Raw genomic sequence first — 27,844 nt, 5'->3', positions numbered from 1 at the left:
TTTACTTTGGTGTTTTTAATTTGCATTGTAGGTTTTGACTTTTGCCTATAAGCATGCATTGGTAAATAAAATGTATGGAAGAGGTCTCAAGTTTGCCACAAAACTTGCAGAAGAAAAGCCAACAAAGGACAACTTAAAAAACTGCATTCAGGTAAGGAGCTTTTGGTCAAGTAATGGGGCTGCGTTCATGCTGTGTAAGCTTTCAGAAGTAAAAGATAAGTCCTCTGGAATTTTTTGTACTCTTCTCATTTTAGAAAGCACTAAATGTAACGTCTTAACTTTATCCAGATTTTGTAGCTCAGCCTTCACTTTAAACGGTGATTTTTTTTTTTCCTTCCTTTTTCTAGAATAACTTATTTGTGAGTAAGTGTTGTTTTCAGCAGATTTACTTTTTGGAACTTATTTCGGGGCATAAAGGAAGTAGAGACAACTTAGTCAAAGATATCTGCATAAAAATCCCCTTATGTTGCTGTTATTGTTATTTTTTACTATTATTAATCATAATTCCTGCTCATAGAATTGAACGAAGAATTAATGGGAATTCCTAAGATTAAGCTTTTGTGCATTACATTGAAAGAATGTGGATTGTATAGAATGGGGAGGAGGGGTCCCCCCTTTCAGGACTGAGGAATTCAAAGCTTACCAGATCTTCAATCTGTTGTCTTTCTGATAATAGACATTTTTAGTAAAATGTCGATATCTGTGCAGTGTTTGTTTAGATTCAGATATTAAAAAGATTAAGACTCAATTTTTTTAATGCATGCTTTTTTTCTTCAGCTAATGAAGTTGCTTGGATGGACTCATTGTGCAACTTTCACTGCAAACTGGCTTCCTGTGATGTATCCACCTGATTATTGTGTATTCTAGAGAATCAACAACTGTAAAATTACAATGATTTTATATGGGACAGGATAGGAAAAGAGAAGTTTGACTTTTTATTCGAACGCATGTTTTCATTACTGAATGCTGATTATTAAATTGTGTGTATTTATCAGTAAAGGCACCTGGGTATGGCTTAATACCTGTTAACCTAACTCCTGTCATCAGGGAGTTTCCTTATTGTGCATCCCATTGCTGGCAATGGATGTGCCAGAACTGCCAACATCAAGGATTTGGAATTAGTTTGGAAAGAATTGCTGCATGCATGTTATGTTCTGAATTGTTACTTTTAACTGCAAACTGGTAAAAGTTCTGTATTTTTTATGGTACACTGAATTTTAACATGTTTGATCTTAATTTCAATTGTATGAAGGCCTTAAAGCTACTTCAAGAGTAGCTAAAATCTTACTTATTAGATGAAAATAATGGACACCTGTATTGTTTGCAAGAGTTTACATTTAATGTTTTTAAGAAAAATTCAACCTCTCAAACTGTTGCAATGTTTCTCAGAATTGCTTATGCATAGGTACTCTTGTAAATTTTCAGAACTCTTCATTTTGGAGTGATTTCAGGCAAACTCAGAAGTCCTGGTGAAGCTGACTATGATGACAGGCTGATACATGTATAAAAGTGCCAGACAGTTACATCTTGATCAAATATTGTAAAGCTATACATAAATGTTTATTAATGTTAAAAATATAAAACACAGCAGAATAAATGTGCAAAGTTGAAGATCAAAAAACCACCATGTTCACTCTGATACTTTAAAAGATTTTTATAATGAATAAAAATACTGAAGCTAAAAATTGTACTGGTTTCTGGATGAGTACCTAAATAAAACTTGCTGAAAGAAAGCAGCTTACAAACAGCAGAGGGTCAGTGCAGCCCAGAAGATCAATGCTTTTTGTTAAAGCCTTCTTACTAACATTGTTCCTTCAGTGGAGGGGAGTTGGTCAGTTTGAACAGGTCATATGTATCAGCCAGAGACAAACTGCTGTATCTTTTGCCTTGCTGGATTTTTTTTTTTTTTGTACTTGCAATGAAAAACTTAGATGCAACTAAGTTAACAATCTAAAACTTAGATGCATCTTTGCAACCATAAATCCACAGAAGGTGCAACATAATCTTGGAAAGCATTCCAATCTGTGAGGTGCTGCCACTAAATCAAGATCAGGAATAGTTTTTGCTCTAATTCTTTCTAACTGTGGCTTTAAGCAGCTTGACATTTGATTCTGGAAATTCTGCTAGAATGGTTGTATTAAATATATTGCAAACTTTTTCCAAAAACTCGTAGTCTGTAGTGAATCTGAATTTATTTGCCCATAGTAATACTGTTCCTGGCTTACAAAAGTACACCATTGTTGCTAGCAGGGGGTCCAGAGCTCCATGATGGTACACAACATCAGTTGCCAGTATGAAATCATAATGGTAAGTTGATACAGGAAAGTCTTCATTGAGGCCTTCTCCCCATATCAGTTTTCTCACTTCAGGTTTGTGCATATTCAAGTTCTGTGTATTTCTTGAAATATTATATGAAAGATTTTCAAGAACTTCAGGCAAATCAGTAGCTGTAACATGAGCTCCTAAAGAAAATGGGAGTTTGTTTCAATTCACAGAATCACTAAAGTTGTAAGAGACCTTCATCTATCCAACCATGAACCCATAATCACTCCTAAACCAGATCCTCATGTCCCACATCCCGATGCCTCTTGGATGCTTCCAGAGACAGTGACTCCACCACCTCCCTGGTCAACTTATTGCAAGGGTGCCAATCCACCCTTTCTGTAAAATAAAATTTTTTTCTAATATCAAATCTGAACACCCCTGGCACAATTTAGGGCTATTTCCTCTCATCCTTTCACTTGAGACAGGGCAAAATTCATAGGTATGTAGTTGAACATGTATGAAGCTTTATCTATATAACTGGTCCAACCTCCCCTTCCCCAATAACTAGGGTAGTTTAGTTAACAAAACGATATTTTACAATAGTTTTAATTTTAAAAAACCCAAGAAAACAACAACACAAAAAAAAAGTGACAAAGTTTGCTTCAACTGTTGTTTCATTGCCTTAAAGTGACAATGGCAGAGCTAGATCATCATTCACTAAAATCCAAAAGGAAATACAAAGTTACCAACCTAAGATACAGGCCACAATGGAAAGCAAGCCTGTTCCAGCACCAATTTCCAAAACTTTTTTGTCTTTGAGGTTGAATTGTTCTTGATTTGATTCCAGATATTGAGATAAAGCCAGTGCCTAAAACGGTTAACACATATCCATAAGAGGGTAACAGCTAAGTTGCACAAAAATTCATTAGAAGTTTTTATACAAGGGTGTTGGTTTTTTTAGTATAATGAGAAACACCGAAGGGTGTAACAAAAATGTAAGATGGGAAGAATTGTGATGTATCCTGTTTTTTTTATATATTAAAAAATTAAAGCAGTTTATTTTTACTTTTAAGTTTATGTGATATGGATTTACTCCACACTTCTGCATGAGTCCTCTGACAGCTCAAGACAGAATCACAGAATAAGCTGAGTTGGAATGGACCCACAAGGATAGGCAGTGTTAAAATGTGAACCATGCAGTCAGAACAGCAAAGTTTAACAATATGTAGGAAGTAATGTTCTGATTTATTATCCTAAGTGTTATGCTACCACTATCATAAAGTAAATTTAGGCTTCGGCAGAGATTTTTGAAAAAGCTTTTTTTGTTTCAATTTTTTTAGCAAAGAAAATATTAAAAATTGGTTATTTACAAACTCGACACTTGTTTATTAATAATAGTATAAACTTTGAAAAGAAACAGTGCAGCACTGTATGAAAATATTATCAGGCCTTTGTAAAGATTTTGTCAGATAGTAGAATATAAGTGGGCTGTTTATTAACACCATAAACTGATGCCAAAGAAACTGTCTTCCCCATTTTGCTTCTCTTCTTTAGAATTGTGTTACTGTTTTAACTCTTGTGCTTTTCATCATGCAACACTGTCTACCTGCTCTGGGAAAGCTGACAGCTAATAAATCACTGGTCCAATTTGTGCAACCTCTCAATTTTCTTGGAGAGTTTTACCATCTGCATTCTGACACTTGATTAATGTGCGAATTGATGATCTGACATTTCAAAATAAGATACTGTTTCACACACCCATATGCTCTCTCTCTATTGTTTTGAAATTGTCTGCCATTTTCTTGTGAGCTTTTTAAATAAATGTGGATCTGAAAAATTTTGAAATCCTAATTTTCTTGTGTTTATCAGTTGACCCTCTCTTCCCTCAAAGGCAATTTTCTTAGCATAAAATTCTGGTTTAAAGCATAGGAGAAGCAGAGACTGAAGAACCGCTTACATGTATGATTTTCCATACTGTAATGAAACTGTTCCAGCCTTTTCTTTAAAGGAAGCATATTTAATCATTACAACGTCCTTTATTTATTTAATCTCTCACAGTTTTATTTTTCAGCCTCCTTTTTGTACTGCTGATTATTTTCTTGCCGGCAGTGACTGATTGGAAGCATGGAAGAAGCTGAATGTTTCTTCCTGAGTTCCCTTACTGAATTTTTTTTCAGTCCCTACATCCAATGTGCAAATGCTTTGGTGCCATAGTCCTCTTGGCATGAACTGGCAAACTGCCCTAAGGCAGAGCTTTCTGCTGAAGGACTTCATTCTGCATAGGGAAGCTTCCATTATCAGAAGTGTCGTGTAAGAAAGCTTCCTTGATATTTGTGTGCTGCTGTCCTGGTTTGCTCTTGTGTCACGTGAGCTTTCTGTGTGTGGTCCTGTGTACTTACCCCTGGCCATACCACAGCTCCAAAGTGCTCTATGGACTCCTGAATGACAATCTGATGGCCAACATATGTATAGTGCTCCTTATCAAAGTAGTGTGAAACTCGAGGAACCCAGTTCTGCAGTATTTTAAGAGTTACCGGTGAGCCTGTGAGAGAAAAGTTGGAATTTCATAAGTTTATATGCAACTTGTTAAAGGGCAAAATGGATTTGACATAAACTGTATGTAGGCACATGAAGTAGAAAAGCTCTCAGGAGTCATAGAATCATAGAATTGTTAAGGTTGGGAAAGATCTGGAAGATTATCAAATCCAACCATTAACCAACCCAGCGCTATGTTAATCGCTAGAACATGTCCCCAAATGCCACATCTACACATCTTTGGAACACTTTTGTGGGTGGTGATTCTCCCAGTTTCCTGAGCAGCCTGTTCCAATGCCTGACCACGCTTTCAGTGAAACCAGTTGCTGTCCAAAACCAGAGAGTCCGGGTGGCCAGGGAGTGAAAGGAACAATGGTCGTTTCCTGCCATTCTAGGTATTCACATGGCCAATTCAGAGATAGAAATGAACCTTTTAGGAACAGCTACTAATTCAAATATAAAACTGCTAATAACAGCTGGAAGACTTTCAGGATCAAGTTAGCTTGTATTTTGGTGTTTGTGCTGTTGGTTTCGTTTGTGAGGCCAGCGGCTCTAGAACAGCAAGCTTTTTACCTAAGGACTTAGGATTTACATCCTACATTGAAGGAAACCTAACTCTTTCTTAGTGGTTTTTTTTTAAGCATCCTTCCACAGAAGGAGGGTTGTAAGACACTTTTTATGTTGGCATACACAACATAGTTCAGCAGGTCAGTGCTACAATTGTCCTAGGGTGTCTGGTCATAGCAAGGAGGCTCGTGGGTGAGGTTTTTCAGATTTGTGCTGAGGCTGTTCCATCTGAGCTCACTGAAAACAAGGACACTATTCTGAATGACTGAACTTTTGTTGCAAGGATAGGCATAGAATTAAGTGCAAGGGAAAACTTTGCTCTGGCTTGCAGGGATTTTAACTGATGCCTGCCTGGAATCCTTACTAGCTGCTACTTGGAGCAGTTTAGCCTGTTGAAATCTGTAATGCCGTGGCTTCAATAGTGCCAGCCCGATCAATGCCTATTATAACCATATCTCTTTTTTAAGAGATTGTAATTGAGAAATAATTCTTAGATGTCTAAGTAAAATCTAGAGACCTTTTTAAATCTATTTCTTAATTATGGAGATAGGTATTTTTTGTAGATTTGAACAGATAATATATGCAAACATAAGGGGAAATAATGGGGAAAATTTGATATCAAAGAAAAGTTATATGATGACATCTACTATTTGAAGACTGACAAAAATCAAAGTATGATATGCTAGCATGCCATAGCAATTGCAGTATTTAAATTGGATTAAACCTGCATCAGATTCTGCATGCTCAGAGCTGCAAGTACAGTTTTCAGAGTCATACTGCTCTTCACAGGTTTCTTCTTCCTTGGATTGGCAGTCCATTGTTCTTTGAATTTTGTTGGGGAATGGTGGCTGCTGTGCAGAGATCATCGAAAAAGAGCTGAAACAGAAGGGGAAAAATATTGTTTTAAAATCTTGCAGGCACTCTGTTCATATGAAATATGACTGGAAAAACAGTAATTTAGGTGGCCTTTGGTGGCCTTTTGGGGCTTTTTTCCATGATGGATTGAAGAAATGGGATGAGATGTGACATCCCCACTCCACTGGGCAGTACAAGCTGTTTCTGGGAATGTAATCATGCTGTCAGAATTTTTATTCTCTCTCCTTTATCATTTTTATTGTTGTGTTTATTTTATCATTTATGCAGAAGCTTAGCATTATGTCACTGAATTGATACCACAAGTCAGCCTGAAAATTGAACTACTCTTACAAGTTGAAGTAATAGCTGAGAAAGATAACTGCCTTAATATCTGTGACTTTTTATGTGTAATTTACTATTTTAAAAAAACTTGAGACTTATGATTCCAGAGACAAAACTCTTTCATTTGCTGCAGTCAATGCTTTTGATTTTGTCTCCTTGCATAGAGTTGCCTTCTCTTCCCTGTCTATTCCCACAGAACTAACTCTATTGCACTGAAATGCAGTGAACTGCAGAGTATGCAGATGGCAGTCAGGAAATCATCACAGTGAGAAGGCTGAATCCATAGGGCTTCTTGGATAACTCTCTCTGTGCATCTCCAGTGCACAGGGCAGCACCCAGTCTAAGAAGGGGCTGATTGATACCCACTGACATCAATAAAAGCAGGAACAGGACTTGATAGACTTTATATAGATTTGCTTGGAGAGACATCAGTCAGTGAAATTCTTTGCTTGACTAGAGTTTTCTTCAGTGAAGCACCTATGTATATGCATATGTCTGTGAGTATGTGGAAATATATATATATAGACATAGATATATATACACAGACACATCTGTATGTAAAGAGCAAAAGGTTCATAACTTGCTCTGGCCAGAGGCTGTACGAGTTCGCCTTTCCCACCTAGCATGATGGCTGGAGTGAGCTGTGTTTTTATCCATGATAAAAACATTTATCCATTCTGCTCATTTTTGAGACTGCATATTTGCTCTCTCCTGCCACAGGCAGTGCAGACAAAGTGTTGTATCATTTGGGTTGCATCATTCTGCAGGAGGCTGTTTTAGATATCCTGACTGGAAGGGGTGAATCTTTGGCAGTGGCCAAGATGTTTAGCAATCCCTGCAGGTAGTTTTTTAAGGAGCAGTGTGACTGCTGACTTCTGTGAGTGATTTAATTTGCACATGATATTGACACCATTGCAATTCTACTGATACCTGATATATTCCTTATTGCTGTTCTTTTTATTCACAAGGACAGGATTTCTGTTCTAATTACTCTGATACTGCATTTGCTCCATCTTGGCAGTGATTTTGGACTGGTACAGTGCTTTAAATCAATTTCTGCACCTTTTTTTCTTTTCTTTTTTTCTTTTCCTTCAGAGGGCCTCCATCTGGCTAGTAACAAGATCTGGCTTTGTGTGTGATTTGAAGTATGACAATGGTAGGTAGGAAACAAGTTAATGGTGCAGTCATTGCATTCCCTGACATGAGTGAGTGCATCCATGTTCACATTCCACACGTCACAGTGGGACTCCTTCCACCAAAAATGTTTTTTTTTCATTTAATCAAAAGTAGGCTTCTGGATTTGAGAAATGTCTCCTTTTCATGCCTTAAACTGGAATAAAATCTGCCCATGTTTTAATGTTTTAGAAAATCTCTGTGAAAAATATTTTGAGACTTGTACAATTGGGAAGGTACATAATGAAAAGAGAAGAATCTGCCAGAACTGGTGATGAATACAGCCAGAAAACATTTGGTTGAAGACACAATAGCCTGCACATTTTATGTTGAGACCAACAGAGCACTACATTCTCATTTTTGGGGGTTTGAGGTATTTGTTTTGGTGGGATTTTTTGTCAGGCTCTTGTAGCATGATTTGTGCTATTTAAGTGAAAAAGCCTATTCTGAAACAGAAAAGCAGGAGAAAATGTTACCTTGTCCAATACTCTACTATGTATAAAACCAGAAGTCTTGTTTAATGAGTAAACTGTTAATTTGTCAGTTTGGGTGGAAAGTGATCCCCCCATATTTTTTTCCTTGCTTAAACAAGTTCTTACTACAACAGGTCACAATCTCAGTTGGCTGTGGGTGGCAGTGAATTCCAGAAAACAGCTTGGAAACATGCTTAATAAATACAAATTTGTTGATCAACTATTAAGTACCTGCAGCAAATAAAATTATATCTCTGATCCTGATATATATGTATACTCTATATATGTATACTCTATTATCACTCAGTCAGATTCGATTAGACATGTAAAGTTACATTTTCAAATTAAAAATCGTTATGCTTTCCCTCACTTTGTCCTTTGACTTCCCCTAAAATGGGAGTCTGCTTAAATATTTATAAAGGAACCTTGCTGGTTTTGCTAAATCCATTTAAATGATCAGGAGGCCTGAAATCCACACCAGTGGTTACCCTGCTGCTGGTGTGGTCCTTAAGACATAAGTTGCCTGAGCTCCTAGGTGGTGATTTGGGGGGATAAACACTATGCACTCTGTGTTTGTATGTCACCTGACACACTGGGCTCTGGTTTTTGGCTGGACCTTCTGGATACTATAATAATATCTTGTGAAGGTGTAGTTTTTGCTGAACAGAAAGGGGTTTATAAGTGTGTATACATGTATATATATGCAGGTTCATTCTACTGCCATAATTATTCAATGACATATTTTGTAGGAGTTAACAGTACGTCTTTTATTAGATGCAAACAACAGGAAAATGCTTGCAAATAGGTGGTGTTTGCATTATTGCATTCTCTGTGTGTAATATGTTCAAGTTGCTGCTGCTCTCCTGGAATTACAAAATGTTTTGACATTTTTCTGATCCATATTTTACTAAAAATTATGTTTCTCTGAAAGAATTTTGGTTTGATAATGTTGCAAGCAAAATCTGTTCCCTTATAAAATGCTGGCTCTTTCTGAATGTCACCAGCTAGAGTTTTTTTCCAAATTAGTCTTGTTGGGAAATAATTATCTAAATTCTTTCTGAGTTTTTAAGCTAGTATTGACTTCATTAATAGTCTTAAGCCATTGTGAACAAAACTTAGAAAATCACATTTAATTTCTTCAGAACCTAAGGAAGAAAGAATAATTCTCAAAACTATATCTATTTGACAATATTACATTAAATTAATAAGGTAACTCTTAAGGGGCAAATTGTCAGATTATGATAAACCTTAAGACAGCAATTTATCCCCTGTATGAATAAACTTTGTGCCTCTTAAACTGCTGAAATCAATTACTCTGAAAGAGCTTTTAATATCCAGTTACATTGCCAAAAAAAAGTAGGTTAGTGAGCAGTGCTGTGTCACTGGGTCTTCAGCTGCAAACACAACTCTGCTGAAATGTGTTTCACCTCAGCACAGAGTTGTTCAGTGTAGTCTGTGTTAGTTGAAATACTTGGGCAAAAGCCAATTTCATTTTCTCACATGGAAAATACAGTTGTAGTCTTTTCTTTGCAAGACTGGGCTTAACGATACTTGAGCCGTACATTAACATCTGTTTCTTAGAGCTCATGCAATTTTCTCATGTTACCATGCGCTAAGATAAAAAAACCCTCCACCAGCAATACAAATGCTAGGAAATAAAGGAAATGTCAATGTTAGGAACATCACCATAGTAAATCTATGTGGTGTTTGAATCTACAAGGTAAACACACCCAAATACCGCAAGCCAGCAGTGACCGTCACTCCGCACGAAACAGAGAGCTGGATTCTGTTGGCTCACAGAGCTGACCTGAAATACAAGAATTCAGACAAAGGTATTTCTATTGTTAGTTAGCAGGGAACACAAAGGCACATCAGACAAGGTTAGCTGGGCAGCTGTGTGGCGGTACCTGATGTGACAGAGGGCATGGGAAGTTTCCTGTGGGTGGATGCACGCTCCAGAGGTTTTTTATACAGGCGTGCACCTGAAAAGAATAACTTTCCCCTTCAGCCAGTCGGATTGCAGGTTATTTAGAGTAACATTACCAGGCAGCGCTCAAAGAACTTACCATGTTACACTTAAGTCTTCCACATGTGCAGTACAAAATCAAAACTCTCTTAGACTTTGAAGTCCCAAGCATACAAACCTTTCTCAGCTCCTCCAGACTCTTGTTCTGTTTTTGCAGACGACGCATTCCCTGTGTTCGCCTTACGTCAGCGGAGCTGAACTTAGCAAGCGACTTACCGTGGGCAAACTAGTGCATAAATAATGAGTGTGGCAACTTGGCAGCAGCCCAAATGCAGGGAAAAGTTCATGAAGCTCCCACTACCAGGAAAAGGTCAGGTCTTCCTTGCCCTGCTGAGCGTCTGGCTGGGGCAGCTGTGGGTACCCTCCCTGCCCTGAGTCACAGACAGTGTGGGGAAGAGTCAGTCCTAAGGAAAAAACAACTTTCTCATCATCTTCACTGCAGGTCATAACCATAGGAAATATTGTATCCACTGAAAGAGGTCCCACTTTTATCAGAAGATCTTCCAACTGATTATTTTAAAACAGATTGATGGATGTCACAGATGTTGAAGATGAACCAGATGTGTAATCCTTACACATTTCAAGAATTGGAGAGGTTTATTCATTTATTAATGAATGCCTTATCAAAGACATTTATTCCTTTGCTGTCCTTCTGCCCTCCCTTCTCCTTCTTTGTGAAGATTTTGCCAAAATAATTCAATCCCAGTAGAGGACAGAACAATTTAAAAGATACTTTGAAAGTCATTGAGTTAGAAAACACCCCCTGGCTAATTAATGGACGGATGAAACCTGGCAAAAGAAATGGGGGAGGCAGAGAAAATGTAGATTTTTGACTCCATTTATAGGCATTTTCATTTTGGGGTGGAAATTTTGAATTTAGGTAATGCTCTCCTGAAGAGTGGCAAAGTTTAAAAAATGAACCTTTTGTGTCATGGCAGCTGTTCCATGCCTGGGCTGCTGCATGTCTCTAGGAATCACACCAAGGATAGGAAACACTTGGCTCCATGTTCAAATGCTCACCAGCTTCTTTACTCTGAAATTTGATAATTAAAAAATGCTTTTTAATTTATAATTGGGAACTAGTATTAAGATATCCACTGTATTAAGTTGATATTGTAAACTTTGCATTCCACCTGCCTGACTTTACAAGTAGTGCAAGTGAGTGGTCCTGAGACAGGGGAGTAGCTGCTATTGGAAATGAAGATAGGCTGCTGTTGGAATGACTGCCATGGCTTTTTTTTAAGATGTGTTCCCTCTAGCAGGCATGTTCAGGCTGTCATATTTATTCTATTTGTCACCAGGGATGAAGGCAGCTCAGACTGGTGCTGCTGTCAGAGCTCTGTCCTAAGCTTTGGAATGGGACTGGTTCTGGACATAAACAGTTTATTTGTTAAAGGAAATCAGAATTGGCTTACTGTGTAAGGTGCCTCTTGTAGCAAGGGTGGAAACTGTACAGACAGTGTCACCAGTTATTCATGAATCATGCAGTTATGGCTTAATTTCTTGATTATAACTCATGGAGGAATCAACACTGATACTCTGAAATGTAGCTTTTGTTGACATTTATTTACTATATACTTTCTAGAAATACCTTTGATTCTATACACAGTCTCCAAGTATTTCTTGTTTAACACTGAAAATAACTGTTGTCTGGAGGGATAGTCCCATGGAATTAAAATTTCTCCAGACTTCTGTGAATGGGAAGGCTGAGACCAATACAGCACCTCAGTTCAATGCGTAAAAGGGCATTTTTCAGTTGTTAATTCAACATCCAATTCCACAAAGCTCTGAATTTTTTGGTTGGCTTTTCTCTTTCTCTAAACACTCATGGGAATTTCGCCATCTAGACCATTGGTGGAAGACAAAATGCAGCAGGCTGCCAAATGTGATAAGAAAAGCATTAATATTTTCAGAATGTATGTAATTTAATGTGAATTGTGTAACTTGTGTAGGTTTGGAGGTCTGTTAAGTCTGGTAATGTGAAACCTAATTGGTTGTGTGGGTCTTTTTCCCATTTAGTGCTATTAGACTACCAGGAAAGCTGGGAAGAGAATTTTTTCTGACTGTGTCACTAAACTCAGCAGTAACATTCTCTTCAGTGTACAGCAGAGTAAAATTATATTCACAGAATCACAGAAATTACTAGTTTGGAAGAGACCTTCAAGATCATTGAGTCCAACCCATGCCCTAACATCTCAACTCATTTATTGGATTATAGATTACAGTGTTTAAATTTTAAAACAAATTTAAAAGTTCCTCTGCTGTTAATAGTACCAATTACAGCATTAAAAAAAATACAAAACTATCAAAGCTTTAAAAGGTAGGGATAAACAGGAATGAAAATCTTATGGTCATTAAACCCATCAGGAGCAAGAAGCCTGCTAGATTTGTGCCAAAAGGCAGTAGAGTTAAATCAGAAAAGTTAAATTATTTTCTTGTCAATTAAATCAATAACCACAGATGAACAGGACCAGATGCGTAATTACTCAGAACTCCACTGTGGTATTACCAGCTCTAGACCAAAATGTGGTGCCTGCCTTGATACCTAAGCACAGGAAATTGTAAAAATGTGAGTTTTATTTCTAAAGGAGTCTTGAAGGCATATAGGGAACAGTGGGGCAAGTAAGTCTGACATCTGTGCTGAAAGGAACAAGAGTGCTGCTGATAAATAAGAGGTATTGTAAAGAAGGTTTTGTGTGTTCTTTGGCAATGTCTACAAGCATGTCATGAATGGTCCTCCAGTTTATAGTGTACATGGTTTCCATAGGTCACTCACATAAAGATCCTCACAGAAATTGAGTTTTGTTGGGATAAGGAGTTTTATATTTTGTTTTAATAATTTAACAGCAAGGAGGCCATAAATGGCCAGGTTTTCAATGACTCAGAAGGACCTGTGCTGTTGAGTGTATTCCTAAAATGTAGTGGAAAATAATGTGTTGACAATAATGTAGAATTATTCAGGACAGTAAAAAGAAAAATAAGCTGCAGGGTTCCAGAATGATCTTTGGCATGTTATGAGAGGTGATAATGTGATAAATGAAATTCAGTGCTGACAAGTACCACATAATACACAGTCTCTAATTCAGTAGCACCTGGGAAAGAGATCTTCATTGAGCCAGAGACAACTATATACCATAGCTATATACCTGCAAAATCACATCACAAATCAAAAACACAAATGGATTGTTGCATTTTTATAAGGAAATTAAAAAAATCCAACCAACAAGCTAACCAAACAAACAAAAACTGAAAAAGGAACACTGTTTTTTCCACTACATTAATTCAGATATTATCGCATATAATCAGTGTGTGCCTTGAATCTTCGATTAAGGCATTCATTGTCTTGGAGGTCTTGCAGGATTTGCTGGAGGGCCTGGGTGTCCTGGTAAATGACTGATGAAAAATGGCAGTCACACTTCTAGAGCAGATTCTCCCAATTCTTATTGCTGGAAACATCTGTCACCAGCCAGATAAATGTCTACAGCATGGTCCTGGCATGATCTGCTGAAATATAAACAACTGCGAGATGAATTTCTTCTAGGTTGAATCCCTGACGGGGAAACACCAGTGAAACATCTCACATGAATTAAGGGATGTTTCTCTAGGAAGATGACACAGCTGACAGCTCAGCTGGAGTGCCTCTACACCAAAGCAGGCAGTATAGGAAACAGACAGGAGGTGCTGGAAGTCACTGTGCTGCTGGAAATCTATGACCTAGCTGCCACTACTGGAACTTGGTAGGATGAATCCCAAGACTGGAGTGTGACTGTCAATGGCTACAGGATGTTTAGAAGGGACAGGGGAGAAAGGAGAGGTGGTCAGGTTGCCCTCTACACCAAGAGGTGGATTGAGTGTGGAGAGTTGTCTCTTAGGAACAGACACGAGCAGGTTGAAAACCTGGGACAAGAACCAGAGTCCAAGGCAGCAAAGAGAAACTTTTGTGGGTGCTTACAGAACCCAGGGGCTCTAGAGGAGCCTGTTGGTGAAGCCTTCTTGCTCCATCTACAGGAGGGATTGTGCTTGCAGGCTCTTGCCCTGCAGGGAGACTTGGACCACAGTCTTTCTGCTGGGAAAGTTGTATGGTGCCTATTCCATTCTCCTCCATTCCAGGAGACTCTGGGAATGTGTGCAGGGTAACTTCCTGACCCATGTAATAGCCAGCCCTACCAGAGGGGATGTGATATGAGACCTGGTGGTCACCCACACAAGAAGGCTATTCTGGGATGTCAATATTGGAGGCAGCCTAAGCTGCAGTGATCTTGTGCTGGTGGAGTTTGCAGTCCTGAGAGATATGGGTCAGGTCAGCAGTAAAGTTAGGCCCCTTAACTTTAGGAACACAAACTTCAGGAAGGCCAACTTTCAGCTCTTCAAGGAGTTAGTAAATAGGACCCTCTGTGAAAGTATCTTCAGGGCCAAGGAAGTAGTACAGCTGGTAGATCTTTAGGGACACCTTACACAGAGTGCAAGAGATTGAGCTTCCCAGGAGCAAGAAATTGGATCAGGCAAAGAAGGCAAGAGACTGGTGTGGCTGGGTTGGAACATGCTGGTTAAACTAAAGGGCAAGAAGGAAACATGCGTAGTGGAAACAAGGGCAAATGTCCTGGAAAGAGTATAGGGATACAGCCTGGCTCTATAGGGATGAGGTGAGAAAGGCCAAGGCAAAGCTGCAGCACAGCTTTGTAAGGGATGCAAAGAACAAGAAGTGCTCCTGTAGATATCTCAGCCAAAAAAGGAAGGTCAAACAAACTGTACCACTCATGACAAGCAAGGCTGACACACTGGTAACAACAGCTGAAGAGAAGGCTGAGGTACTCAACAATGTTTCTACCTCAGTCTTCACTGAGGCCTCTCTTCCCACACTTCTCAAGTGAGTGGACCACACGACAGGAGCTAGGGAGCAACATGCTTCCCACCGTTAGTGAAGATCAGTTTCATGACCACATGAGGAATCTGATTGTGCATGAGTTTCTGGGATGCCAAGAGATGCATCCAAGTCCTGATGGAATTGGCTGATGTAGTTGCCAAGCCACTCCCCATGATACTTGCAAAGTTCCAGACTACTGGAAAAAGGGAAATATAGTACCCATCTTTAAAAAGTGTAGAAAGGAGGACCCAGGGAACTGCCAGCCTCACAGTCTCACCTCTGTGCCTAGGAAAAACATGGAGCAGATTGTCCTAGAAGATCTGCTAAGGCACATGGAGGACAGGGAAGTGATTTGAGACAGCCAGCACAGCTTCATCAAGGGCAAGTCCTGCCTGACCAACCCAGTGGTCTTCTATGATGGAGTGACTACATCAGTGGACAAGGGAAAAGCTACAGATGTCATTTATCTGGACTATGGTTAAGTCTCTGACAGGGTCCTCAACAAACATTTCTGAATTGGAGAGAGCTGGATTTGATGGGTGAACTGTTCTGTGGCTAAGGAATTGGTTGGATGGTCACATCCAGAGGGTAATGGTCAGTAGTTCAATGTCCAGATGGTCCAGAGGTCCATGTTGGGACAAGTATTACTTACGATCTTCTTGATGACATAGACAAAGGGACTGAGTGCACCCTCAGCAAATTTGGAGATGTCACCAAGCTGAGTGGTGCTATTGATACACCTGAAGGATGTGATTCCATCCAGAGGGACATGGACAAGCTTGAGAAGTGGGCCCATGGGAATCCCCTTTCATTTAGCAAGACCAAGTGAAAGATGCTGAACCTGGGTCAGGGCAACCCCAAGTTCCAGTACATGCTGGGGGACGGCAGATCCCCATCTGTGGAAACATTCAAGGTCAAGTTGGACAGAGCTCTGAGCAACCTGATCTAGTTCAAGATCATTGCAGGAGGGATTGCACTGGATGACCTTTAAAGATCTCTTCCAACCCAAAGCATGATCTTCAGTGTTTGGCATTTTTTTTTCCAATTCATTATGACCATGGAATGAATTCTCAGCTTAAGGTCACTAATACCCAAAGTTAATTCTGGTGGCCTTCCTGAATAAAGGCAGTGAAAGGTGTAGGATAACACTGAATATGAACCTCAAACCAAACACACTGTTTTCATTATTTTTAGAATAAGAAATCCATTCTCCTTGGTAGAGATGCCTTCTTTTGCTTGTCTGGCTCAGGGATGGTGACTCAACCACTTCACTGGGCAGCCTGTTTCAGTGCTTGACAAAAATTTTATTTTTATTCTTAAGTTGATTCAATGTTTCATGTCAAGCTTAACCTTATTTGCACATACAATGAGATGACACACATCTTAAAGAAGGGAGCAAAGCTGAGTGTTGGTAGGTAGGTAACCTGGAACAAGTTGCCCAGAGAAGCTGTGGATGCCCTGCTGCTGGAGATTCAAGGCCAGGTTGGATGGGGGTCTGAGCAACATGAAAGGTGTCCCTGCCCATGGCAGCAGGGTTGGAACTAGATGATCTTTGTGTCCCTCCCAACCCAAACCATTTTGTGATTCTAAGTAATAATTTTAAATTGTGCTGACACATAGGGGATCTTTATGTTCATGAGCATGAAAGAGAGAAAAAAGATTTTCTGCTGAGTAGAGGCTGCCCCCACCTTGTCACCAGCTCCTGGTTGCTATTAGCTGTGTATAGTGCATTTAATGCCTGCTGTCCTTCCCTGGCAGTGCAAGCACTGCAGCTCACCAGCAAAGCTGTTGGGGAAAACAGTGCTGCATCACTTGGACTTATCACAAAAGGTGGTAGGGAATGGGACTCTAAACTGAATGCTGATTTCCATAATCTAACCTTCCTCTATAATTTAGGCTGCTTTGGATTATCTTAAATAACCTCATTCATGCGATGATAGATGTGTTCTGTACCTTCTGGCTCCATTTGGCTCCATCTGGCTTCATCTATGCTGTCTGTTGAACCAAGAGGTCTTCCTGTCTTGCAAGAAAAACAAGTGAACAGGTGTGTCAAAATTTTTTGGTGGGCTGAGTAGGACCTTCTTTCACTTTTCTTTAAGTGAAGAGCCCTGGAGAATTATTTAATCACGCATTGTAATACCAGAATTAACAGGTTATTTGAGCTTTTCTAACTAGTAATTTCCTTGTTGAGTTTTTTGCCCAGCTTCTGCAAGTGTCTCTGATCATGGTAAAGACCATTTAGATGCCATGCACTTGCAGGAAGAGATTGGCTAGAGAGGTAAACTGCAGAGAGAGGGCAGGGAAGGAGCAGAGAGGCACAACCTCTGGCACTGCTGGATGTGAAAAGTGCATTTGACTGCATGAAATCATGGCCAAATCAGATCCTTTGCCCTCATTTTCATATCTTCACAGCAGAAGAAATAGAACTCATCCATGGATTTTATTGTTTTTTGACAATGTTTGATTAATTCCTGTTTAATTATAAAGTCACATACCTCAGCTTCCCTCAAAATATACCTTCAAAACTCAGCAATGAGTTTTGAGGATATATTCAATCCTTCTATAGGTAATTTTTCAAAACCTAAAGCTGTTTGCCTTATTGTTTTAGTTTTAATTTCATCATTAATTTCAGTTCTTCTCTGTTTTAAATAGGGACAGATTTTTCCCTTTGGTGCCACCTCTTTCTCATCTGCTTATTCATCCCACCTGTTTGGAGAACTGCTGCTCCCTGCAGAGAGAAGTCACTAAAGCTGAATTTTCATCTGAACTCTCTCAAAGCTCTTCACAGAGGAGCCCCCTGCCTTGCCATGGGGTGTTGTCTTACCTCCTGTGGTCCCTCTACCATTTCTCAGCCACTTGTTTAGAGAAGGACTCAATGCCATCTGCTATTTTTTCCTAATGGCAAGGAAATATCTTGAACTAATTCCATGGAGCTTTTTATAGAGCTAAGATTGTGATGGTCCTAATATGCTGAACTGGAAGTTTAACAGCAGTGGCTGCCCTTACTCGATCTGTTTGGGGCTGGTTACTATATACACAAATGAGGGACCAACTCAAGCTGGCTGTGTCAAGGATGAACACTTGCAGGGCTACATGCTTTGGCTTACTTTTTGTTTTTGTTGGGCTGTTTGATTTTTTGTTTTGTTGGGTTTTGGAGTTTTTCACTGCTGTGTAGTTTGGAGGCTTTTTTTGTGTGTTTTTTGGGGTTTTTTTTTTTTGTTTTTTTTTTTTTTTTTTTTTTTTTTTTGGGTTTTTTCTTTTGGGTTTTTTTTTTTTTTTTTTTTTGGGGTTTTTTTTGTTATGTTTTTCTTTTGTGGGATATATAATTATCCACTATTGTAATAATATTTGCCAAGCAATAAATTCTTCAAGTTCTTAGTCAAGGAAAGCTGCTGACTTTTAACAAACCTGGACTTGTACAAGTTTCACTATACAGATGCACAATACAAATACAAAGTACTTTTCCTTAACTCTTGTGTGTGCAAATCAAAAAGCTAATGCAAATCAAAGCAGCATTGTGCCTGAATTAGTACTCAGACTCTTGATGACATTACTAAAACCATAGTGGAAATATCAGATGGTTACCAAAAGGTAAATTTCTATGTCACTGGAGACAGTGGGCTTTTTTGCCTTAGACTGCAAAAAATATATTCTATATTTTTTTCTCAAGTTTATCTTTAAGAGGGCTCTTGTATATTTGGCATTGTGCTTTTATTGAAGTTTTATTTCTTGCCTCTTCTTTTTTTCCATTTACAGAATGAGTTTAGGTGCAAAAGAGATAGTTTTGAGACCTCCGGTTTCACTCAGATTTAATCAACATCTGTGTGCTGCAGTGTGTCACATCTGAAAGCTCAGCAGCTTTGCCCAAGCAAGAACTGCAGAATTTAATCCTGAGTCACTAAAAATATTTATTTTTAAAAAATCAAATGAGCTCCAATGTCTATCATCACATCTTTTAAGTGCTGGCTGGAGCTATAAGTGGGCTATATATTCACTGTATCTGCTGTTTCTTGCTGTGCACCTACTTCACAGGTGTGCTGAGCTGTCCATCTCATAGTTAGGAATAGGATGCTGATTTGGCTCGGTAGAAGTTTAAAAGGATTGTAATATGGATGTTTAACAAACATCTTCATTCAGAAGTGATCATTAAGTCCTTACTGGCTCACTAAAGAGGGAACTGCTGACAATGTATGCATCATGATTTCTTTACAACATCAAAATTAGTTCCTAGTTTTAGTCCGCAGAAGCACAAATTAGAGACATAAATCAAAGCCTGGCTGTTTGAAGGGAGACACTTGGCTTTTTTTTATTTTATCAGAGGGAGAGCTGAATCTTAGCTTATTTCCTCAGCTTCACCTATTTTATCAGTGTGTTTTGTGAAGGTGGGAGTCCAGAAGGCCCAGGAGCTTGGTGCCAGGGAGGAAGTCAGCCCTGGCAAACCTTTTGTTGTGCCCCTGCCTCTGCAGTCACGCAGTGTGCCTGTAGTATGCTAGGAATGGCCCAGAAAAAGCAGAATTACGTTATCTGGAAAGTACCAGTAATGCTTAAAGCTATGAAAGATTTGCCTGGCAGCTTTTGTAAGGCTATTCAGAAAAGATATTTTGGGATAGCTATTACATCAAAGTTAAAATGATTCCCTGCCAGCACCACCAAAAGATGAAGGTTTATGCATTTCATACCAGTGATGGGCCCCACAAATGCTTTGTTGTCCTCTTCCCCTCCCAGGACATGGTTCCAGGCCTCCATTTTTATGCCAATTGGTCAAAACCACAATTGTTTTAAAAGCTCTTTAAGGACTGCAATTTCAGCAGTGCAGTACAGACAGAAGCTCAGAGGAGGGGTAGCTGTGCAGTGTAGGAAATTTTCTTCAAGTGAAATGTATGCCATGAGTAACAACATAGTGCCACAGAGCACAGGCTAATCCACTGCTGCAGCAGCAGCAATCCTGGACAGTTACATCTGGTGTTCCAAACCTGGTTTTGTGTCCCTTGTTCATCTTCTCCTCCACCCCAGAGCTCCAGCCTTCCTGCCTGAATGCTTGCTTTCACTGGCAGGTGCTCTGCCTTTCTGCCTTTCTGCTCCTGTCTCCTTGGGAGGTAGGGAGTGATGCTCACACCTCTCTGAGTGTTCGTGACCTGCTCTGAGTGAAGCCTCTCTGTGGGGAAATTATTACTCACTTATCTCCACAACAACTGTGCCATTGTGTGGATGTCCTTCTGGTCAAACACGGAAATGTACTGCTAAGATTGCAAGGAATTCTCTCCAGCTTGTTTCAAATGGAAATAGCTATTATGGATGTTACGCAGTAAATGCTTTGCTAGGCAGTTATCCACGCATGAGTAATGAAATTCAACGAGAAGAATAATTAGTCTTAATCAAGAAAAAAAGTCTTACTTTGGTTTTCACTATCACTTCTGCAATGCAGCTCTTCTAAATGAACATTGTTAGTGCTAGTGCCATGTAAGCTAAACAGTAAAGCTCCCCACTGATGAAGTGGCTTCCCCTGCACGCATTTCAGGGGGCAGTGAGCAGCCTGGGGAGCCTGCCCATTGCTGAGGGATGTCATTCTCTCTCAGCTGTTGGTCCTCCTGCTGTGCACTCACAGAAGGATCAATTGCAAAGCCACTTGTGATGGGGTTTTTCAGTCCTCACTGACCAGATTCTTCAATGTCACGCAGGCAATGAGGACGATGTGAGAGCACAGAAATGTTCTCTCAAATAACAAGTTTTCCCAAACCTTTTTAAGTTTGAGTGCAGTCTTTGCTCTCCTGTATCACTCGTGTACATGTGTCAAACTGACAATGGAAACCTTTCATCATCTTGGCAGGGAGGTTTCATTTCACAGAATCACTAGGTTGGAAGAGACCTTCAGGATCATTGAGTCCAACCCATGCCCTAAACCCTCAATTAAACCATGGCACCAAGTTCCACATCCAATTTTTATTTAAACACATCCAGGGATGGTGACTCCACCATCTCCCCAGGCAGACAATTTGGCTACTAGCTAGCACTGTAGTTGTCATCCATCTAATAGTCTAACCATCATGTGATATAATTTCCTAGAAATTTCAGAAAATTGGGTTGCAATTGCTTGTAGAAGGCCATTCTTCCAGTCCAATGCAGGAGAAAGTACATCTGAGCCATTCCTGGCAGACATTTGACTAACTTGCTTTTCAAGACCTGCCAAGAGGTGCAGTCTTCATTTTACTGAGGTCTGTGAGGAGCAGAGTGTCACAGGTGCTAGGTGCAAGGCTGAAAGCAGGTTTGCACAGTTTGCCTTTGTGCAGCCTCTGGTCGAAGCTCCAAGTCAGATGATTGCACAGCTGTAGCACAAACACTGGGGACACTCCAAATCCCATTAAACCCAATAAGATTAAATTGAAAAATATATGCAAGCACATTGCTGAATGACAACCACAACTGTGTTTGAGCATGAGGTGGCATTACTTGACACCTTTCCATATCCTTGGTACCTCACTAGACTGGGACTTACATGGCAAGAAGTTGCTCCAACCTTTTATGAGCCAACAAGTTCCACTGTTGAGTGCCCTCTGAGTTAAACTGTGCTTCTTAGCAAGATTAAAGGGCAAATGCTCATTTAATGAGAAAAAAATAGCATAGGTAGGCAGACACCCTACTCCCATCCCCACGACATTTCAAAATGTTTGTAAACTGAAAGGTGTGAGTGTGTGACTCATATGGCGGCACAGATATTGAAGCCATCTATGCTGAAGGAGGACACATGGAAGAGAACTGCTTTGGCATGTTGTTTTTTCCAAACCATATCACTATGAAGACCGGACAAGAATGTACTTACTCCTCAAAACTGGAATGAGGGCCTGCAAACAGAGCTATATCCAGCAAAGTTTTATAGACTCAGAATTATCTCCAGCATCTGTGCAGGAAACATGAGAAAGGACATTCATGCAGTGATTTAAGATGTTGTTAATGAGGATAAGGTTGCCTCTTCCAACTCTTTTCAGCTTTCCCATGCACATTCAAGCTATTCCATAATTTTAAGCCCTTCTTTTGAACACCAAATTGTCATGGGCTCTCTTCTAAAGGCTACAACCTAACAGGTCTCATGAGCTCTGATGCACCTGTACAAGCAGGAAGACTTGTCTAAGAGCATCCTCTTAGAGTGGTCACTCTTCTGCAGAATGCCATGTGCCTGTTTTGTGTGCAGTCTGACTAGAATAACATTTCTCTGCTTCTTGACTTGTGGGAGAATTCAGGACCAGATAGTCATTGCCTTAATTCTTGGTGACAAAACACATCTTCCTAAGAGCAATGCTGCTGGCATGACTCTTCCTGGGACCAGGACAGCAATAGCCAAAGCAGTATAAAATCCCTTTAAAAAAACAGCACTTTCAATTTTTTTCAATTTTTATGACAAAACAAATATAGCCTCAGTTGTCAGTTGAAGGGGACAATTTCTACAAAAGCACTTCTAATCTTGCAGTGTATTAAAGGTTTTCTCCTGCACTTCTAGCTTAACATCTGGCTATGCTGCTCTGAAGAAGAAGCTCCTTTAATAAGGAGCTTTGTTGGGTCTTAAGTACAGCTCCAAAACTATCAGAATTATTATCTTCTACTTTAGAAATATGTAACAAACAACAGAAGCAAAACTTGCACACATCTAGGCTTGTGGCATGTAATATTTATCTTTTCATTTAAATTCAGCATTGAGTAATTATGCCATATTACTTAGGAGAATGCCTTGGCAGTGTTTGCAAATCATTCTTCCTAAATGTAACAGATATCCATGGTCCAACAGATATGTATAGTCCAACAAATTGTAAGTCAATCTTCAGGTTCAGTGAAAGGCAATATCCTGAAAGAAAAATCACTTTGGCAGTTTGTGATCAGCAACTTGAGTTACAGTCTTGGTACTCTCAGCATCACACTGTTTCACTTAAGAAACATGACCACATATTTTTAAAGTGAGGACTGGTTTTTGATTTCATTGCAGAAGCCAAGTTAAAAATCATAAAGGTAGCAAGAGAGCAACAGCCTGCCTCCTCCAGAGGAGGAAAAATCAGAAAGTAGCTGTTAAGTTTAAGAAGGAAACAATTATATATAATATATATAATGGTTTATATAATATATATAATACCAATTATAACATGAGGCTGATAGTTGTTTATTAAGGGACTTCTGTACTTATTGCATTAATCTGATCTCTGGATACAAATGTGGTATTAATTTTTTACATTGTGAGTACTGATTTATCAGAAACATTGAAATGCCTGGTGTTCCCTGTCCCTGGAAACGTCCCTTTCCTATACTTAGGGCTCTAAAGCATTGCTGAAAGGTGGGACAAAAGTGAAGCAAAGGCCAGGGGTTGTCTCCCTTTGTGTCTCCCACGGAGACAGGAAGGAAGAGGTGGTGGCCCTGCAGGCTCTGCTCTTGGTGTGTGCCTGGCTTGGCTGAGTACCTGGGATTAAGCCAAACATTTCCTAGCAGGTTCAGGGAGAACCTGCTCGGGTTTTTAATCCACGGGGACAATTACAGTAGTTGAACACGGGCCTAAAACAATAGGCCTTTTGGCAGAGCCAAAATAGCTCAGGAAAAAGCATTTAGGAAACCCTTTATCCCTCAGCCCTAGGCAGAGAAGGCAGGGCTGGGCTGGAGCCAGCTAAGACACACCTCACGGCGTGTGCCAGGCGAGAGCAAAGATCGGGAGAGATGAGCTTTCCTCGTCCTTTCCCACCATGTCACTCAGAGCCAGACAGGTTATTTCTGAACTGCTGTCTTCAGGTGCTAATTAGCTCAGGCTTAGTTTCAAATGAGCCATGAGACCCCCTTAAGTCAAGCATCAAAATTCCAGTCTCTCGATCCTAGGTCTGACCTAGTCAGCTCTCCATGAGGCAGGAGGGGACAGCCTGAATGAGCACCTGGGATGCATCCCACTGGCTCAAGGGGCTTTCCACTGCATGGAGCCATCAGCAATCCAGGTCTTGGGGAGCTTGACAGAGTAGCACCCATCTATTCACCCAACTCCACAGCAAGAAGGGGATGCCCTTGGTGCTCCCACCACTGCAAGCAGGAAGTTTTTGCTCCCCATGTCTGTGCCTGCTTCTCCACCCATCTCCCAGGTTTTAGGTGGCCCTGGCACTCTTGACATCAGTGAGCTTGGTAAGCCTCTCCCCACAGGAGAGGAGTCTTCTCCTGGAGAGTGCTTGTGTGTGCCAGTGGCTGACCAGCACCCAAGGACAAGGAAACAGTGGCACTGTGTGATAGGAAGCAGTGGGAAGAGGAATAGAAATGAAGAAGATGAACCACATTCTCATTTCCATTAACAGTTTGTGCTGACACAGAGGTTCCCACCCTACTCAGAGTCCTGCAGCTGCCTCACTTAAATCAGTCAACGGGGTATTCACACACCAGGAATGAAGCCTGTGGCTTGTCCTGTGCAGGAGTGCTGCAGCTCCTTTGCCAGCCATATTCAGTACACTAATACAGCACATTTGCATTGTACATTGACAGCAATAGAGATGTTGAGAAGTCATCTCATCTCACTTGTCCATTTCTTCCCCATCCTCCCTCTTATTCTGCTTTGTTCCCAGAACACTCCTCATTTCTTGGCTAGAAAAGTCCACTGGCACAGTTTCACATGAGCAAAGACTCCTTTCAAAGGAACAGTGGCTTTTCTAATCTTACCCTCTCCCTGCTTTAAAGGCCTGCATTTTGACATCTAACCAGGTCCTAATCATTTGCCATGTCTAGTGTGGCATTTCTAGTGCAAGAGGACAGTGGCTAAGGCAGGGTGCCTTTTCTGCTGGGCTGCTGGACCAGTCATACCACCTCACCCAGGTGGCTTGAGACTCCAGGCACCAGGACTACTGGTTCTATATAGAAAGAGAACTATAGTTTCCTGAAGGAAAGCCATGACTAAAACTTGTCAAAATGTAATTTAAAAAACCTGAAAGGGCACTATTTATTGTACCTACAATGCAACCTGGCCACTGCGGACCAGAGACTCTGGCCCTCCCAAGCTGGTTGAATTGGCACCTCAGCAACCGCATTAATTCATTTTCACTTTCTACTGTAAATAACTTCTTATTGGATCACAATAGTGTTTAGGTTTCCTCAGTAGTGACCATGTCTGTTTGCCTGCAAAGCACTCAGTACAGTGAGCTTGCCACAGCCAAGTGTCCTTTCACTCCAGGCAGCTGTCACATCTGGATTTCCTCCTTCAGACACAGACAAGGAGAGAAGCAATGAATCTTTTCAATTACAGACTTTAATATACAAGTGCTGTAGCACCTCTGATTCAAAGCCTCCTGGGCAGTGGGACATGTCTGTGCTGGAATGGAAACACAGTCCTGTTAGATTAAAGCTCAATGTACAAACTAAGCTACCTAATTACATTATTTTTTTTTACTAAGCCAGCACCCCACTAAATCTAATTTGACAAAGCACATGGCTCAAGTACAGGTAGCTGTAATCATCACATAATGCCTGGAATGTTCAGGTTATGAATGTGCCTACAAGCTTATGTTTGACCTTAGACCCCAGATGTGAAGTCCTTTGGATCTGATATGGATGTGATGTAAGTAGTTTCTTCTTCAGTTAAATATAGCCTGGAAAGCAGCTGTTTAATAAACTGCACATATATTTAGGGGTCTTCACATTTAAGGTTATTTCTTATTTTAAAAGAGCCTGTAAATGCTTATTTCTATCACAAGGGTGAAACTCTTTACAAGTAACCTTGAATCCTGGAGCTTCCCAGCCTCCCTCAGCAGAGGGTCAAAATCTTTTTGACTTTACTGTACAGAAGGATCCTGAAAGCATTGGGAATAACGTGTTTCCTTATCTCAGTGTGCTTCAGATGCATAACCCACGTGGAACAGTCTCACTGTCCCATTCAGTGACTGTTCATACACCTAACAGAAGCAAAGTTTAGGTTGAAATACATATGTGTAAAATATGTGTGTACATGGACTCCACACACACACACACATTTCTTTATAAAAGTGTTCCACATAATCTTTGAGACACATGAATGAGGGAACAGCATGAAGCTGTGTCAGGAGAGGTTTAGGCTGAACATTAGGAGTGGGTTTTTCATGGCAACAAACCTGCCAAATTTCAAGGAATGTTTGGACAATGCACTCAGGCACATGGTGTGACTCCTGGGGCTGCCCTGTGCAGGACCAGCAGTAGGAATTCAATGATCCTTGTGGGTCCCTTCCAGATCAGGATATGCTATGATATCTCACTACAAGCACACCCAGATATCCATATATTTTAACTGTGACGCTGCATCCCTGTGGTATCAGGAAATACACAGAAGCTGGACACCTGACACAGCCAGGCACACTCCTGACCCTGCTCCCCACACCTCTGAGAAAGAGAGCATACCATGGCATGGGCCATCCCTGGGAAACTGAAACCTGAAGTCAGAAGTACTTTGCAGCCCTGTCATGAGCTCAACTACCAACCTGCCAGCTCAGTGCCAGAGCATTGCCTTTGATATCTGTCAGTGTCAGAGGTGTTAATATCCAATTATAGCAAAAAATGAGCTTTGCAACCAAGGAAAAACTGATGTTGCCTTTCCATAAGCTGGGAAATCTTTGCTCCTGAGAAAGAGGTTGTTTTTTTTTTTATTTAATCAACTATGAAATATATAAAATCACTGTGAGATGTGTTCTCATTAAATTGAGAATCAGGGCTTTTTTAATGCATTGCCATTCTTCCAAAGTAAAAGAGACATTACACACAGAAAGCTTTTGCTAATATATGACTGGGGAAATTAAACTGTCTAGCAATGACAAAGACTAAAGTTATCTTGATTAATATCTGGCACCTCACTAAGTTTCAGAAACACAATTTACTTGCTGCAATAAATCAGCTGAGACTCCATTTGCTTCATGCAGAAAAAAGACAATTCTTTATTCACACAACCCATTTCATACAATTTTCACAGGCCTCATGTGCAACACCAATTGGCTATTTTCTTAATACTTCATTCATTGGTCAGAAGGTGATTTTTTGTGTATGTGCTAAAGCTCAGGTGCTTACATTTTTCCTTTGTGGGTTCTCACGGGAAAAATCTTACTGTTTACACAGGTGCACTTATTTTTCTCCCCAAGAATAGATTGTTGCACAAAGGAACTCTCATTCCCAAGATTGCTTTGCCTGGGAACTTGCAATCTGCCCTTGGAAGAAGTGACAGCCTAGCTTTGGCTATTTAGCAGAGCAAGGCCTGACTTAATAAGGCCTTGCTTTTATAACGTATTTTACCTGTCTGCAATACATACCTTTCTCCATTTTTATTCCATTTTACACATCCACTGGCATGGCTTTTTATGCTTGCTTTTTTTTCAGTCTGTGGCAAGCTGCTGAGCAAGTTAAAAGGCTGACACAAAGAATGGCAGCAGGCATTACCTCCTGCACCTCAGTATACAGGATCCCCCTGCCTCTGTGGGCATTAGATTACTGCTAAGTGAGAAGCCCTGCATGGCCAAAAATACCCTGAGGACAGTCCACTTCCTGACTTCCCAGTTAAGACTTCCCACTTGAACAGCAACAAAAAAATCTGCTACATGTACCTGTGGACGGTGCTCTTCTGTTCACTCCCTCACACAGGTTTGGGGTGGCCCTGCCTCAGCAAGCTGAGGTGCTTTCACTCACCCAAGAGGAACTGCTGGGCCTCAGGAGACTGGAGGTGGAATGTCCTTCTTCTCCAGCAACAGAAACAAAGGTGAAACCAGCCATAATCTCTTCTTCCACGGCCAT

The 27,844-nt window shown here is 40.3% G+C and overlaps 2 protein-coding genes across 3 annotated transcripts in view; one reads left to right on the top strand and one right to left on the bottom strand.

Annotated features, from left to right (window-relative positions):
- The window catches only part of TPP2 (tripeptidyl peptidase 2), a 53,557-nt gene extending 49,441 nt beyond the window's left edge, over positions 1–4,116 (top strand). For both annotated transcript variants that reach the window (XM_015634157.3, XM_015634147.3), the window contains 2 exons: positions 32–151; positions 778–4,116. In XM_015634157.3, coding sequence (XP_015489643.1) covers positions 32–151; positions 778–867 — 210 coding nt within the window. In that variant the 3' untranslated portion in view covers positions 868–4,116. The remainder of the gene's footprint in view (positions 1–31; positions 152–777) is intronic.
- LOC107207316 (protein-lysine methyltransferase METTL21C-like) lies at positions 2,068–27,844 on the bottom strand. Its single transcript, XM_033513731.1, has 8 exons — positions 27,740–27,844; positions 17,054–17,120; positions 10,118–10,212; positions 9,941–10,017; positions 6,092–6,243; positions 4,665–4,807; positions 3,016–3,133; positions 2,068–2,462 (listed from the first exon to the last, which is right to left on the bottom strand). The coding sequence occupies exons 1-8, from the start codon at positions 27,842–27,844 to the stop codon at positions 2,068–2,070; spliced, it is 1,152 nt and encodes a 383-aa protein (XP_033369622.1).

The sequence above is a fragment of the Parus major genome, chromosome 1 (genome assembly GCF_001522545.3).
Source record: "Parus major isolate Abel chromosome 1, Parus_major1.1, whole genome shotgun sequence".
In the NCBI taxonomy this organism is placed as follows: domain Eukaryota; kingdom Metazoa; phylum Chordata; class Aves; order Passeriformes; family Paridae; genus Parus; species Parus major.
Note: the sequence above shows the minus strand (reverse complement) of the source record. Positions and strands in the feature narration are given on the sequence as shown.